Source organism: Onychostoma macrolepis, chromosome 23, assembly GCF_012432095.1.
Source record: "Onychostoma macrolepis isolate SWU-2019 chromosome 23, ASM1243209v1, whole genome shotgun sequence".
Lineage (NCBI taxonomy): Eukaryota > Metazoa > Chordata > Actinopteri > Cypriniformes > Cyprinidae > Onychostoma > Onychostoma macrolepis.
The window spans coordinates 321,401-336,157 of NC_081177.1; the positions used below are offsets into that span (position 1 = coordinate 321,401).

The 14,757-nt window shown below is 40.4% G+C and overlaps 1 protein-coding gene across 1 annotated transcript in view; it reads right to left on the reverse strand.

Moving 5' to 3' along the window:
* Positions 1-114: 114 nt before the first annotated feature.
* The window catches only part of zgc:158659 (uncharacterized protein LOC791141 homolog), a 34,950-nt gene continuing 20,307 nt past the window's right edge, over positions 115-14,757 (reverse strand). The window contains exons 7-22 of the mRNA XM_058763660.1: positions 14,628-14,713; positions 13,932-14,037; positions 13,700-13,852; positions 12,921-13,052; positions 10,515-10,639; positions 10,330-10,411; positions 9,034-9,198; positions 8,852-8,955; positions 7,612-7,783; positions 6,588-6,694; positions 6,277-6,398; positions 6,119-6,197; positions 5,604-5,774; positions 4,422-4,539; positions 1,753-1,904; positions 115-664 (exon numbers count right to left, since the gene is read on the reverse strand). Coding sequence (XP_058619643.1) covers positions 391-664; positions 1,753-1,904; positions 4,422-4,539; positions 5,604-5,774; positions 6,119-6,197; positions 6,277-6,398; positions 6,588-6,694; positions 7,612-7,783; positions 8,852-8,955; positions 9,034-9,198; positions 10,330-10,411; positions 10,515-10,639; positions 12,921-13,052; positions 13,700-13,852; positions 13,932-14,037; positions 14,628-14,713 — 2,148 coding nt within the window. The 3' untranslated portion in view covers positions 115-390. The remainder of the gene's footprint in view (positions 665-1,752; positions 1,905-4,421; positions 4,540-5,603; positions 5,775-6,118; positions 6,198-6,276; positions 6,399-6,587; positions 6,695-7,611; positions 7,784-8,851; positions 8,956-9,033; positions 9,199-10,329; positions 10,412-10,514; positions 10,640-12,920; positions 13,053-13,699; positions 13,853-13,931; positions 14,038-14,627; positions 14,714-14,757) is intronic.

Consider the following 14,757-nt stretch of genomic DNA (forward strand, 5'->3'; position numbering starts at 1 on the left):
GCCAGTGGGGCAAGAAAAATAATCTTAATTCAAATGCTAAACAACACTATTTTTCTTACACCACTGGCAGATATTTTTACTTGTTTTAAGCAAAAACTAACAACATTTGGATAATATTTTCAGAAAACAAGACAAAACATCACTTTCAAGTAGAATTTTTAGATATTTATACTAGAAAACAAGACAAAAATACTAAGGAAGAAAATCTTTTTTGTTTTTTGCAGTGAATTCCATCTGGACCCCTAAAAACAACATGGCATTTTTATGAACTCCTCTGATTTTGCTACAATAATTAACATTTTGCATATTCATTCAAGGGAATGTAAACTTATGACGGCAGCTGTACCTCACAGCGATCTGAGCACACTGGTGTGTGTGTGTGTGTGTGTGTCAGTGCTCGTTGGGCATGTGTCGGATGGTGTGGAAGATCCAGTCCATCTTGGTGGTCCATCCTCCGTGGTGAGCGTCGTTCATCTGCTTGGTGAAGTACTCCAGAGCGTCCTGCTGGTTCTTCTCCAGCGCCAGCGTCTTGCGCAGGTATGCGATGTCGTCGAAGCTCTGCAGCTCAGGCATCCCGCAGCCCAGCAGCAGAGAGAAGAGGTTGATGAAGAGGCTGGCGTGCTGACGGATGGCCAGATACGCTTTATAACACATCTCCTGAAACCTGAGAGACACATCGATCACGCTGAACACACAGGTTCTGTAGAGAGAGTGTGTGTGCAGGGTTCCTACACATCTTCCTTTTAAAAAATTACATACTTTTTCAGACTCAGATTTCCAAACTTCTCAGTAGATTTTCAGACCATATTTAACATATATGGTTCATAGAAGCTTTATATTTGGTATGTAGTACAAGTCCTCTGTGTTTATTCATTGATTTTCTTAAAGTGACAACATACAGAGCCCCTAAAACAGACTTTTGCATGCACACGGAAACTATTCACATGCGTATGGGAATTGTGTTTGCGTGCTTACACATTACAATTTCTAGTTTTATATACTCTATAACCTATTTCCCATGTGTCACTGCCATCTTACTGTGTAGAAAATGAGAGCATGGATGCACATGAATTAATAGAGATCTATTTGCTCAAAATTTGGCTTTTCTTAAGGTAGTACCTCTAATATCAAGGACTAATGTCCCATTTAATGCATCCTCTGTGGCGGCCGAGAAACAATGGCATGAAATGAGCCGATGACACAATACGGCTGTGTTCTACTTGCAAAGTTCAAGGGTCTATAAAAAAGACTGATACTGTAAAAGTGTTCAAAAATGCCTTTATTTAGAGCAGTACGTCATATTTCATAAGTCTGATTTAATGCACACTCTATGGCGGCCAAAAAACCCATCACGAAATGGGCCAATGGCACAATTAAGCTCAGTTTCTCGTGCGCACACCAAAGTCTGTATATTTTTTATTTTTGCAAAGATTCTTTTAGAGGCTCTGTAATACAGTCCTAAGAATATCGTGAGAAGAAACCCAAAACCTGCCTATAACCTGCATTTTTGAATTCATTCAGTCATGTTTGACAATCATCAAAGAATCATTAAACAGCTGCCATGAAAACATGCATCTTGTATGATACATTTATTTTCATTCAATTCTTAATTTTCTATTATAGAAAACTAAATAGGGGCAAAAGTCTTTTTTCCATACTTTTCCAGACCTGGAAATTACTCAAATCAAATTCCATACTTTTGCAAACTGCGTAGGAACCCTGTGTGTGTGTGTGTGTGTGTGTGTGTCACACCTCTCAAACTCTTTGGTCTTTGTGCACTCCTGCACACCCTTACTGATGACGATCAGGAAGTCTTGCGTGAGAACGAAAGGAACTCGCTCTCGCTTGTATCCAAATTTCTTCTTTTTATGATCCAGGAAGTGACCAAAGTCGATGTGGAACAGCTGCAAGAAACACCATCACACGATCAGTTTCTGATGACTCTGAGCACACTTTGGGTTCAAAAGACACTTAATATTCACTAATATCATCGGTTTAATGCACTGACACTGTCAGATGAGAACAAAACCTGATCTGAACTGATCTGAATAATGACTCTATTGTCTTCTGTAGAGCTGCTTTACAGCTGAAATTGAACTAGTTTCATAATTGATGAATTTTATAATATTAAGGGGCTGTTCACACAGAACACATTTTTCATTCTAATGCGCTACTTTTCCATTGTAAAAGCGCTAGACGGACGTGCATGACTGCTGCGCTTGCGTCTCGTGTTTTTGCAGTGCTGTGTTTTTAAGACGCTGTCAGGTTAAAAGAATTTCTACTTTTACACGCAACGCCGCTCATCAATGTCAGCTCCAAAACAGAGGACCAATCAGAAGGCCCTGGAGGCGGGGCAAGCATTGCGAGCTTTCGTTTACAGTAGCGAGTTGACATGTTAACTGCTATTACATCACTTTTCAAAAGTGTGTATCGAGACCCTCGCATTCAGTGCTGTGCTTTTCTAAAAAACATGTTTGAGCACTGTCTCGCGTTTTTAGACACAAAGATGCGTTCTTTGTGAACGGCCCCTTACTGTTATTTTCCTGTTCATTACTGTAAAGCTGCTTTGAATCAGTCTTTATTGTATAATAGAAATAAAGGTGACTTGTTGGTCATTCCAGTAGCATTATGTACAGTTCTGTCATGACAGCTCTTGGAGTGATTTGCATGGTAATATTCATGACAATGTTATTGTGTTTGGTCTTGGCGGAATAGATCTGTTACAGCGGCGTACCCCCCGGGGCATTTAAAAATCTTCTGCATACCCCCTCTCTTCCACTCAGACCGCAGTCACACCTTTTCTATTACAGGACAATATTCACTCCCTTAAATTGATTTACAGTTGCATTTTTTACCTTTATAGAGACAAAGATTTTCTATCCTTATTAATTGTGTCATGTTTTATGTCATATTTTTAACATTCCATTAAGTATATCATTAATATAATAAAATAAAGCAATAAATGATGGCAAATCTTAGTGATACTTGTAGATTTAAAAATAAAACCGCCAGTAGGTGGCAGCAAGTCGCTGTCTTAATGAGCGAGGCGTCCCGTCATTCATACATTCATTCAGAAACGAAGCAAAATGCTGTAGTTATGAATGGGTTAATAATCACTGACTATCCGAATCGTTCAAAGTGGCAGATTCGTTCACTAACGAAACACCGCTGTATGTTGCTTGGAGACACACACCAGATGATAAGGATTTCGTTGGAACTATTATTGTTTCATTGCAAAATAGAACAAACATGACAATATTCTGTTTAAAATGAAGGCTACATTTAAAATGTAAAATGTTCACTTAATATTACCTTTTTTGTTGAACTGTTGTAAAAATTAATGTCACATTTGCCATCATTTGGATATTCAGGGAAATTTGCATTCTCGCTCGTGTCTTAAACATGACAACAATAACTCGCACAGAGTGTGTCTGTATCGAAGAGAGTTTAAATCGATCTCAATGTACAGTCCGTGTCAGTATCTGCTCTTCATGCTATTAAATGAAGATCTACTTTAAAGATACATTAAACAGCAGCGCTGTTTGCTAAAGCAGCTTATTCAGCGGGCGTCCCATCACATGCTCGCTGCTTGTGTGGATGCAGTCAGTTTTGACCACAAAACATGAGGTAAGCTGATTGGATATCATGTATTTGACCGTTTACGGCACTCCCGTTATCCTGTTTTTACATTAGAAACGGCATTTTGCTTGTCAGAAATACGTCTTCATTTTTAATGTTACTTTAAGTTGGGGTAGAATTAAATTAATGCCAAAACTCAGAATTTTGTTCGCGTACCCCCTCCGTCATCTCACGTACCCCAGTTTGAGAACCACTGTGTTACGCTGCTGCCAATACATCCACAACATGCTGCTGTGAGCATGTAAGGAATATTGCTGCTGCACATATAACACATATGAAAGCTGAATAAAAAAGTTTTCCATTGATGTTTGTTAGGATCGGACAATATTTGTCTGAGATACAACTATTTGAAAATCTGGAATCTGAGGGTGCAAATAAATCTAAATATTGAGAAAATCGCCTTTAAAGTTGTTCAAATTAAGTTCTTAGCAATGCATATTACTAATCAAAAATGAAGTTTTGATATATTTACGGTAGGAAATTTACAAAATATCTTCATGGAACATGATCTTTACTTAATATCCTAATCATTTTTGGCATAAAAGAAAAATGTATAATTTTGACCCATACAATGTATTGTTGGCTATTGCTACAAATATAGCTGCTGCTTATGACTGCTTCTGTGCTGCAGGGTCACGTATGGAATAATCCCCATAGCATACATGATCACCCCATAGCAGATCAATACAGGTGGAGCTGGGGAAGGTGGAGGGTTTCTGAAGTGCACTGCTACTGCTACAGCAAACACTGCCAATGCGATGTGTGTGTGTGTGTGTGTGTACCTGTCCGTTCTCCTTCACCATGATGTTGCTGTTGTGTCTGTCGCCGATGCCCAGAATGAACGTGGCCACACAGTATCCGGCACACGAGCGTGTGAATAAATCGATGGCTCTGTCGTACCTGAGAGAGAAACAGGCGGATCATTACCGCAGTTTTCTGTCTTAACAAACGCTTCCCTGAGTCTCACACATTCATTCCACGAAGAGACTGGAGAAAGGGTTTGTCATACGCTGAGCATTTATTTCAACGGCTGGAAAGCAGATGTGTTCCTGCTCAGTTTAGGTTCTGGAAATAAAAACTCCATTCATTTTTCCTTGTTAGGCAACTGTAACTTATAAACCTTTAAAGACAGAGCAACTGTGAGCTCTGAGGCGGTTAATCGGTGGAATATGCTTTTGTTGAAGCCGTATGTTATTTCACACTATTTTAACATATTTTTGTTTAACAGTGGATTTTGTGGCAAGAAACTACATTACAGAAAATTCCACCAATCAGAAACCTAATCAAGTCCAACTACCCTCTCAAAACACTTCAGTATTTATATATATAAACATATTTTGAAATGAACTTACAATATAGTGTTTCCACATACAGTATAATCAACATCTTTACATCTATAGTTTTAGATTTCTCCATCTACAGTTTTATATTTGATCATGGTTTTTAATGTGAAAACGTCATCGGCAGTGCTTCATGGGACTGTAGTTTTTCCCTCATTGAAGTCGTTAAGTTTACAGTCTTGTGTCTTTGTCTTTCTGTCTGATTATCAAACATTTTAGCTGTCCCAGACGAAAGATTGGCATCGTGAAATCAGAAATCGCGCGATTGCTTCACGATGCCAGTCTTTCGTCTGGGACAGCTGAAAATTGTGCAGTGTGTTTCGGGCTTTAAATGAAGACTTTTTTAAAATCCCTGTACCAACGTCGTTGAAAAAGTGAGCAGCACTAATGAACTCTATTGCACCTGAGTAAACTAATTAAAGACAATGGTGTTTAAATGAGTGAATTATGAATTATTCGATAAATGGTAAAATTTGTTAAAGTGTGCAATAAAGTGTTTCTTGCTATTCATGCCATTTTAATGCTATTAATTAATCGTCTTCATTAGTTTTCATTATGATATGTGTGTGTGTGTGTGCGTGTGTATGATGTGTGTATATGATGTGTGTGTGTGTGTGTTCTTACGCCTCTCCCTTGTTCTTCTCTCTGATCCAGTGGTGCAGTGTGTTGCTGTTGAACTGCAGCGCCCCCTTCAGGCCTCCTTTACACTGGATCTGCATGATGGTGTGCGAGTTCTTCACCACCTCGATGAGACCAACACAGTCGCCGATGGACAGACAGCCATACGGCAGCATTCTGCACACACACAGAATTAGCCAGCTGTGATTGGTGGATGTGTGCGAGCGGTGGGCTGTGATTGTCAGATATGTGTGAGCGGTGGGCTGTGATTGGCTGATGTGGTAGGCTGTGATTGGCGGATGTGGACGGCTGTGATTGGCAGATGTGTGTGAGTGGTGGGCTGTGATTGGCGGATGTGGTGGGCTGTGATTGGCGGATGTGGTGGGCTGTGATTGGTGGATGTGGTGGGCTGTGATTGGCAGATGTGTGTGAGTGGTGGGCTGTGATTGGCGGATGTGTGCGAGCGGTGGGCTATGATTGGTGGATGTGTTCGAGCCGTGGGCTGTGATTGGTCGACTCACCGCAGGTCCAGCCCCTGATTCTGCCAGATATTCTCCATGATTTTAATAATCTGCAGCGTCAGCATGTCTTGCCGTAGATCTGCATCACACAGATATTAGATTACACAGATCTGGTCGTGGTGTCTGACGCAGGGTTACAGCTAAAACACACGGCTCACCGTCTCCATTTTTAAAGATGATCTCATTATTGGTGAAGAGCAGCTCGCTCATGATATCCGGATTCTCCCAGTTCAACCACAGCGGCCGCTTGGCTGAAGACATGATACGGCACTCCTCCAACCTCAAACACAGAAACATCAGAGTTAAAGCTTTTATCACTCCATAAATCAGAAAATACTGTCAACAGACAGAAAACAAACACATTTTCACCGTGTTTTTAGGAGTAAAATGTTGTATAAATCAGTGTGAATGAAATATGAACAAACCTTCATAATAAAGAGAGGAGTAAAATTGTAAAGAGTGTGTGTACCTGAGATTGCCCAGCTGGTGTACGGGGTTCAGAGGAGAAACAAACCCCTGCAGCGCCTCCATGTAATCTGGGCGGGACATGTGCTCCACCAGGAACTTCATCTGAGTCTGCAACAGCCAATCAGAATGCAGGATCAGCTTCATGAACCAATCAGAAGTCTCAGTAATGGGTGAGGATGGTAACATCACTGGATCAGGTTAGTGGCTTTGGGGTTGCGTTCCAGTCCATTTTCTCATGCCCTTCACTCGCAAACTTCCCTCCGTCTCGTTTACTCGGACATACGTCATCGATTACGTTGCATGAGAGGCCACTACTGAACCCTTGCAACGGGATGAACTGGATTGTCCTAAGCCCTTGATCACTTAGAATCCGCTATGGAGTTGGTTTATTGTTTACATTTTCCCCTTACGAATTAGTTTGCTGCAGAATTCTATATGTATTTAGGTATGCTTGGGCTGTTATAAATGTTTTTATATATTACAGAGTTGTTTGGGGTGGGGATAAATAACGTGATCTGCGATGACATCATAATCGTGTTGCATTGTGGTCTATGGAGCGGCCTGAAGTGTGCATATGAAGCAGACTCGCTCCCTCGGTCAAAATCTAGGGGTCAAGGGTCTGTCCATATAAACTTCCCTTGTCCACTTCACGAAGTGGAACACACTTCAAAATGGCAGCAGGGATTCCCCCGAGGGGAAGTGCTTAGGGAAGTTCACGGGTGCGTGTCTAAAAGTGGAGTGGAACGCAGCCCAGGACTTTAGAAGACATCATTAGCGATGTTTCCATCACCCTGTTGTTATAATGCACATTTTGAAGTATCGCATCAGAAACGAGTGATGTAAATACCAAATTTCGAATAACAATCACTTGATTCACAAAAAAGCTTTTTTTGCTTTGCTTTTTGTTTTTTGCAAATGTTTTATGCGATATTCCAATTTTGCGCATAAGTTAAATTCGCAAATTTGGATGGAAACCCGGCTACTGACTCGTGCCTGTAAGTTTTAACGAGCATCTTCTGTCTCACCTTCTGCGTTTCGTCTTTCTTCTCCTGTTTGAGTGTGTCTGTGAGATTCACCAGCTTGTCCATGGCCTCCACCTGTCTGTTCAGGTGTTTGAGGTACATACCACACGCCCGACAGAACGCCTCCAGCAGCAGCCCGAAGCGCCGAGACACCGTTTTATTGTGCATCTCAGACCTACACAACCACACGGCAGGGTTATTATCCTTCACTACAACTAAAACCATTAAAAAAAACTTTTCATTACTTCAAATAAAATACACAGTTTATTTCAGCTAGTTGGCAAGATAGCATCTCACATTTCATTTCATTTAAGTTTAAGTACTAAAATAACTAAAACTTAATAAAAACTATATAGACACATTAAAAACAACTCAACAAAATGACCAAAATGTGAACTAAAATTAAAATATAAATCCAAAATAATAAAAATTACAATAGTATATTGAATGTGTCAAACACATGGTAGTTTTTAGGATCATATGCTGTAGGTTTTTATTTTAATGATAAATAAGACTAATTCCCCCTAAATTATCATGACTGTAATGCAAAAAAATTCTCATTCTTCTTATTTCATTGCAAAAAATATGTGAAGTATGTATGTAAAGTAAAGTATGTGTCATATGTGACCCTGGAGCACAAAACCAGTCATAAGTGTCAATTTTGTGAAATTGAGATTTATACATCGTCTGAAAGCAAAATAAATAAGCTTTCCATTGATGTATGGTTTGTTAGGATCGGACAATATTTGTCTGAGATACAACTATTTGAAAATCTGGAATCTGAGGGTGCAAAAAAATCTAAATATTGAGAAAATCACCTTTAAAGTTGTTCAAATGAAGTTCTTAGCAATGCATATTACTAATCAAAAAGTTTTAATATATTTACGGTAGGACATTTACAAAATATCTTTGTAACATGATCTTTACTTAATATCCTAATGATTTTTGGCATAAAAGAAAACTGATAATTTTGACCCATACAATGTATTGTTGGCTATTGCTACAAATATAGCTGCTGCTTATGACTGCTTCTGTGCTGCAGGATCATATATGATTGTGATTCTTGTTACTTTATAGCAACAAAATATATTATGTAAATTATAAGAGTAATGAGAATCACAGACAAACGTCCAGATGCATAGCAGAGATTTAAGAGAATAAAGCCTCTTTCTTTTGATTTCGGGCTGAAATGTGACCTGGATGTGTTTCCACGAGATTCACACAGATTCACGTCTGAACTCACTTCAGATGCCAGAAGAAGAAATGTCCGATCCTCTGATTGGTCAGTGCTTTCTTGATCAGGAACCGAGCTAACGGGTTATCCAGATACATCTCATATTTCAGTACCTGAAAACACACACAGATACAAATAAAACCTGTGGGGAAATAAGAGCGGGAAAATACTCCAGATTCTGACACACACACCTGCACGAGCTGCAGCAGGTACTGGCTGAGCTTGTCATCCGTCAGGCCCTGGATCAGGCAGCGCAGGGCAAACTCTCGCACCATGGGATCGGGGAAGTTACAGTCCAGCAGCTCCAGAGCGGATTCAGGCTGCATGAGCGGCCAGTCCTTCAGCAGACAGTAGATCTACACACACACACAGATGAGTGAGGGGAGCGCTGGATGAACAGATGTGTGTTTAGACCGTATCATAGTACTGAGACTGCTCTCATTAGAGTTACAAATGACCTGCTTCTATCATCTGATCGTGGTTGTATCTCTTTATTAGTTCTACTGGATCTTAGCGCTGCGTTCGACACTATCGACCACAACATTCTTTTGAATAGACTAGAAAACTTTGTTGGCATTAGTGGAAGCGCCTTAGCATGGTTCAAATCGTGCTTATCTGACCGCCATCAGTTCGTAGCAGTGAATGAAGAGGTATCATATCGATCACAAGTGCAGTATGGAGTACCTCAAGGCTCAGTACTAGGGCCGTTACTTTTCACGCTCTATATGTTACCCTTGGGAGATATTATCAGGAGACACGGTGTTAGCTTTCACTGATGATGATACTCAGCTCTATATTTCTTCGCGGCCCGGTGAAACACACCAAATTGAGAAACTAACAGAATGCATATTTGATATAAAAAACTGTATGATGAGTAATTTCTTACTGCTAAATTCAGAAAAAACAGAGGTGTTAATTATCGGACCTAAAAACCCCACATGTAATAACCTAGAACACTATCTAACACTTGATGGCTGCTCTGTCAATTCTTCTTCATCAGTCAGGAACCTAGGTGTGCTGTTCGATAGCAATATTTCATTTGAAAACCATGTTTCTAGCATTTGTAAAACTGCATTTTTCCATCTCAAAAATATATCTAAATTACGACCTATGGCCAGACGAAACCAGCATGGCGTGGTTTAATTCCAGGCTGCAACGCATCCCAAGGTTTTTTCTCCATTTCTGTCACAGATGGAGTTTTGGTTCCTTGCCACTGTTGCCTTTGGCTTGCTTAGTTGGGGACACTTAATTTCTGGCAATATTGTCAGATTGACTGATTGCACACACACACTATTGGAAGAGAGCTGAGCTGGATGATGACATCACTGAATCAATGATGAACTGACTTTAGCTGGAAAACTGACTGCTTTCTATTGTCCTCTTGCATTATCTTCACACGTTTTTCTTGTTTGACACTGTGAAGCTGCTTTGACACAATCTGTGTTGTATAAAGTGCTATATAAATAAAGATGACTTGACTGTCGTACCTGTGACACCTCGTCTCGTGAGTTCCACTTGACGGACAGCAGGAGTTTGGGAAGACTTTCTGGAATATTCACACAGTAATGCCTGCAACACAAACACAACTGTCGTCATATTTGTGTGAGAAACAGAATAATGTCCAGTGTATCACAGCTGGAACGGGCCGTCATTCTCAATGCAGACTGTTTACCGATGTCTCCATAGGAAGTCTTTCTCTTGTTCGGAGAGCTCATACAGTGGGTCTCGACTGCACAGTGTGCGCAGCTGCTCGGCGTCCGCCTGCGATATGGAGCTGTCACACGCCAGACGACTGCTCTGATTGGCCAGAAAGAATTAGCATGAGTCCTGGATTCACTCTGATAGTGTGTGTGTGTGTGTGTTTGTGTGTGTGTGTGTTTGTGTGTGTGTGTACTGGTTTTTGTGGTTTACAGGGACAAAATTTGTATAATAACATGGGTATGACAGAGGTATTACAATTTGAAGGTGGTTTATGAGGACACTGCCTATGTCCCCGTAAAACAAAAGGCTTAAAAAACATACTGAATGGTGTTTTTTTGAAAATCTAAAAATGCCTGTAGTCTCCTGTAAGGGGTAGGTTTAGGTGTAGGGTTGGTGTAGGACAATAGCACATACAGTAAGTACAGTATAAAAACCATTACGCCTATGGAGAGTCCCCACGTTTCACAAAAACGAACATATGTGTGTGTGTGTGTGTGTGTGTGTGTGTGTACCAGCCCCAGACAGTAGCTGTATCCCAGCTCACGGGAGATGCTCCAGTTGGCGTGCTCCTCTATCTGCTGCTCATCAGGAAACACCACGGTCTGGTTAAACCAGGGGAACTCCAGCTCCACACACGGCGTCTCCTGCACACAACACACAACGAGGCACTGAGGTGAGTGACGGGACTCATTTTACTTCATTATATTTCACCATATTTCTCACAGTATATGTGCAATATATGAATTATTTTATCACTTCGACACAAACACCACTGAAACTTTATGTTCTATACAAGCCAATTTGCACATGTTTACATACTGTTTTCAAAACCTAGCACAAGACAAAAATGAATAAGACAGAAATTTGCTACATTTCTACAGTAAGAAAAATATACTGAATGTAAAAAAAACTATCAACTATCAAAACTATCAAAGCAGCTGCATGTAGCTGAACATCTTCACAAGTGTTAGTCCTTCACTTTCATTACTATCTGTACAAAAGGGGAAAACTTAGGAATAAATGTGTATTGTAATATAAACATGGAGCATGTAACATATACTGCGGTGTTTGTTTGGTAAAAACCTTTGCTAGTGTTATGGAAGAATGACTTGATTTGAGGCATTCATGAAGTGTTTTGGTAGTTTTAGTGCATTCTGAACGTGAAATGAACTGCTGTGTCAAGTTAAAGATGGTTAGGAGAACTGTGTTTTAGCGACTGTAAAAAACTGTAAGTTGTTAGCAGAATTGTTTCATTAGTTTCCGTTAGCAATAGTAAAGGTGCCTCACACACCTTGTTTGGGTTGGATCCGGACACTCCGATGGGGTTGAGCAGATCCTCCAGGCCATGAGGAACCGGCCACAAACCCAGAGCCACTTTCCCGCTGACCAGCGTGTCTTTATAGTCGAAGAGGTTGATGTTTCCCCAGGCCAGAGGACAGTGTTCCTGCACACACACACACACACACACACACAGATCAGCAGCGAGGAACTCACGGTCACTAGCAGCAGCAGGAAAGGTCAAAGTTCACCTCTTTGGCTCCCTTGCGGCCCTTGACGGAGCAGATGGACAGACAGAGACGAGCAGAGCGAGGAACATCGGTCAGGTAGATGTCATACGACAGCCACTCGTTCCATCTGTGTGTGACACCAGAGACTCTCTTTTTTCAAGCACAAATGTCTCAAGATTCTTAAATCAAGACACATTCACTGAAGTCACAAAATGGCAGGAGAATGAAGTCTTATTTCCTGAGAAACTGATGAAGTGAGTTTATGATTCAAACAAGAACAAATATCCACCAGAAAAAATCGACTTAATTCAAAGGAAAAACAAGTTTACTGTTGTGACTCCACTGACAGATATTTTTATTTTAATTCTGATCAATTTCTCAGAAACCAAGACTTAATATCTTCTGTTATTGTGCATCTCCAGTAAATGCATCTTGATTTAACAATGTTTAGATATTTGTGCTGGAAAACAAGACAGAGATTCATTTATCTGCAGTGTACTCGCTCATATGTGACTGTTGTGTGACCAAGATTCTATTCTATTCTATTCTATTCTATTCTGATAGTGTGTGTGTGTGTGTTTGTGTGTGTGTGTTGTGTGTGTGTGTACTGGTTTTGTGGTTTACAGGGACAAAATTTGTATAATAACATGGGTATGACAGAGGTATTACAATTTGAAGGTGGTTTATGAGGACACTGCCTATGTCCCCGTAAAACAAAAGGCTTAAAAACATACTGAATGGTGTTTTTGAAAATCTAAAATGCCTGTAGTCTCCTGTAAGGGGTAGGTTTAGGTGTAGGGTTGGTGTAGGACAATATATGTGTGTGTGTGTGTGTGTGTGTGTGTGTGTGTGTGTGTGTGTGTGTGTACCAGCCCCAGACAGTAGCTGTATCCCAGCTCACGGGAGATGCTCCAGTTGGCGTGCTCCTCTATCTGCTGCTCATCAGGAAACACCACGGTCTGGTTAAACCAGGGGAACTCCAGCTCCACACACGGCGTCTCCTGCACACAACACACAACGAGGCACTGAGGTGAGTGACGGGACTCATTTTACTTCATTATATTTCACCATATTTCTCACAGTATATGTGCAATATATGAATTATTTTATCACTTCGACACAAACACCACTGAAACTTTATGTTCTATACAAGCCAATTTGCACATGTTTACATACTGTTTTCAAAACCTAGCACAAGACAAAAATGAATAAGACAGAAATTTGCTACATTTCTACAGTAAGAAAAATATACTGAATGTAAAAAAAACTATCAACTATCAAAACTATCAAAGCAGCTGCATGTAGCTGAACATCTTCACAAGTGTTAGTCCTTCACTTTCATTACTATCTGTACAAAAGGGGAAAACTTAGGAATAAATGTGTATTGTAATATAAACATGGAGCATGTAACATATACTGCGGTGTTTGTTTGGTAAAAACCTTTGCTAGTGTTATGGAAGAATGACTTGATTTGAGGCATTCATGAAGTGTTTTGGTAGTTTTAGTGCATTCTGAACGTGAAATGAACTGCTGTGTCAAGTTAAAGATGGTTAGGAGAACTGTGTTTTAGCGACTGTAAAAAACTGTAAGTTGTTAGCAGAATTGTTTCATTAGTTTCCGTTAGCAATAGTAAAGGTGCCTCACACACCTTGTTTGGGTTGGATCCGGACACTCCGATGGGGTTGAGCAGATCCTCCAGGCCATGAGGAACCGGCCACAAACCCAGAGCCACTTTCCCGCTGACCAGCGTGTCTTTATAGTCGAAGAGGTTGATGTTTCCCCAGGCCAGAGGACAGTGTTCCTGCACACACACACACACACACAGATCAGCAGCGAGGAACTCACGGTCACTAGCAGCAGCAGGAAAGGTCAAAGTTCACCTCTTTGGCTCCCTTGCGGCCCTTGACGGAGCAGATGGACAGACAGAGACGAGCAGAGCGAGGAACATCGGTCAGGTAGATGTCATACGACAGCCACTCGTTCCATCTGTGTGTGACACCAGAGACTCTCTTTTTTCAAGCACAAATGTCTCAAGATTCTTAAATCAAGACACATTCACTGAAGTCACAAAATGGCAGGAGAATGAAGTCTTATTTCCTGAGAAACTGATGAAGTGAGTTTATGATTCAAACAAGAACAAATATCCACCAGAAAAAATCGACTTAATTCAAAGGAAAAACAAGTTTACTGTTGTGACTCCACTGACAGATATTTTTTATTTTAATTCTGATCAATTTCTCAGAAACCAAGACTTAATATCTTCTGTTATTGTGCATCTCCAGTAAATGCATCTTGATTTAACAATGTTTAGATATTTGTGCTGGAAAACAAGACAGAGATTCATTTATCTGCAGTGTACTCGCTCATATGTGACTGTTGTGTGACCAAGATTCTATTCTATTCTATTCTATTCTATTCTTAATCAACAAAATCAAATCAGTTTTGCTTCCACTTTGATTGATAATCTAATAAAAAAGGCCAAATTTGAAATATTTCATATATATTAATTCATATACACAATATTTAATTTTACATCATGTTTTCTTTGTGTGTGTGTGTGTGTGTGTGTGTGTTACCTCGGGTTGGAGCAGGGCACTCTCTGTGTGTTGACGTTGTCACACAGTGGTTCTCCTCCGTGATATATTCCTGTCCTGACGTAGATCTGTCACACACACACACACACACACACACACACACACACACACA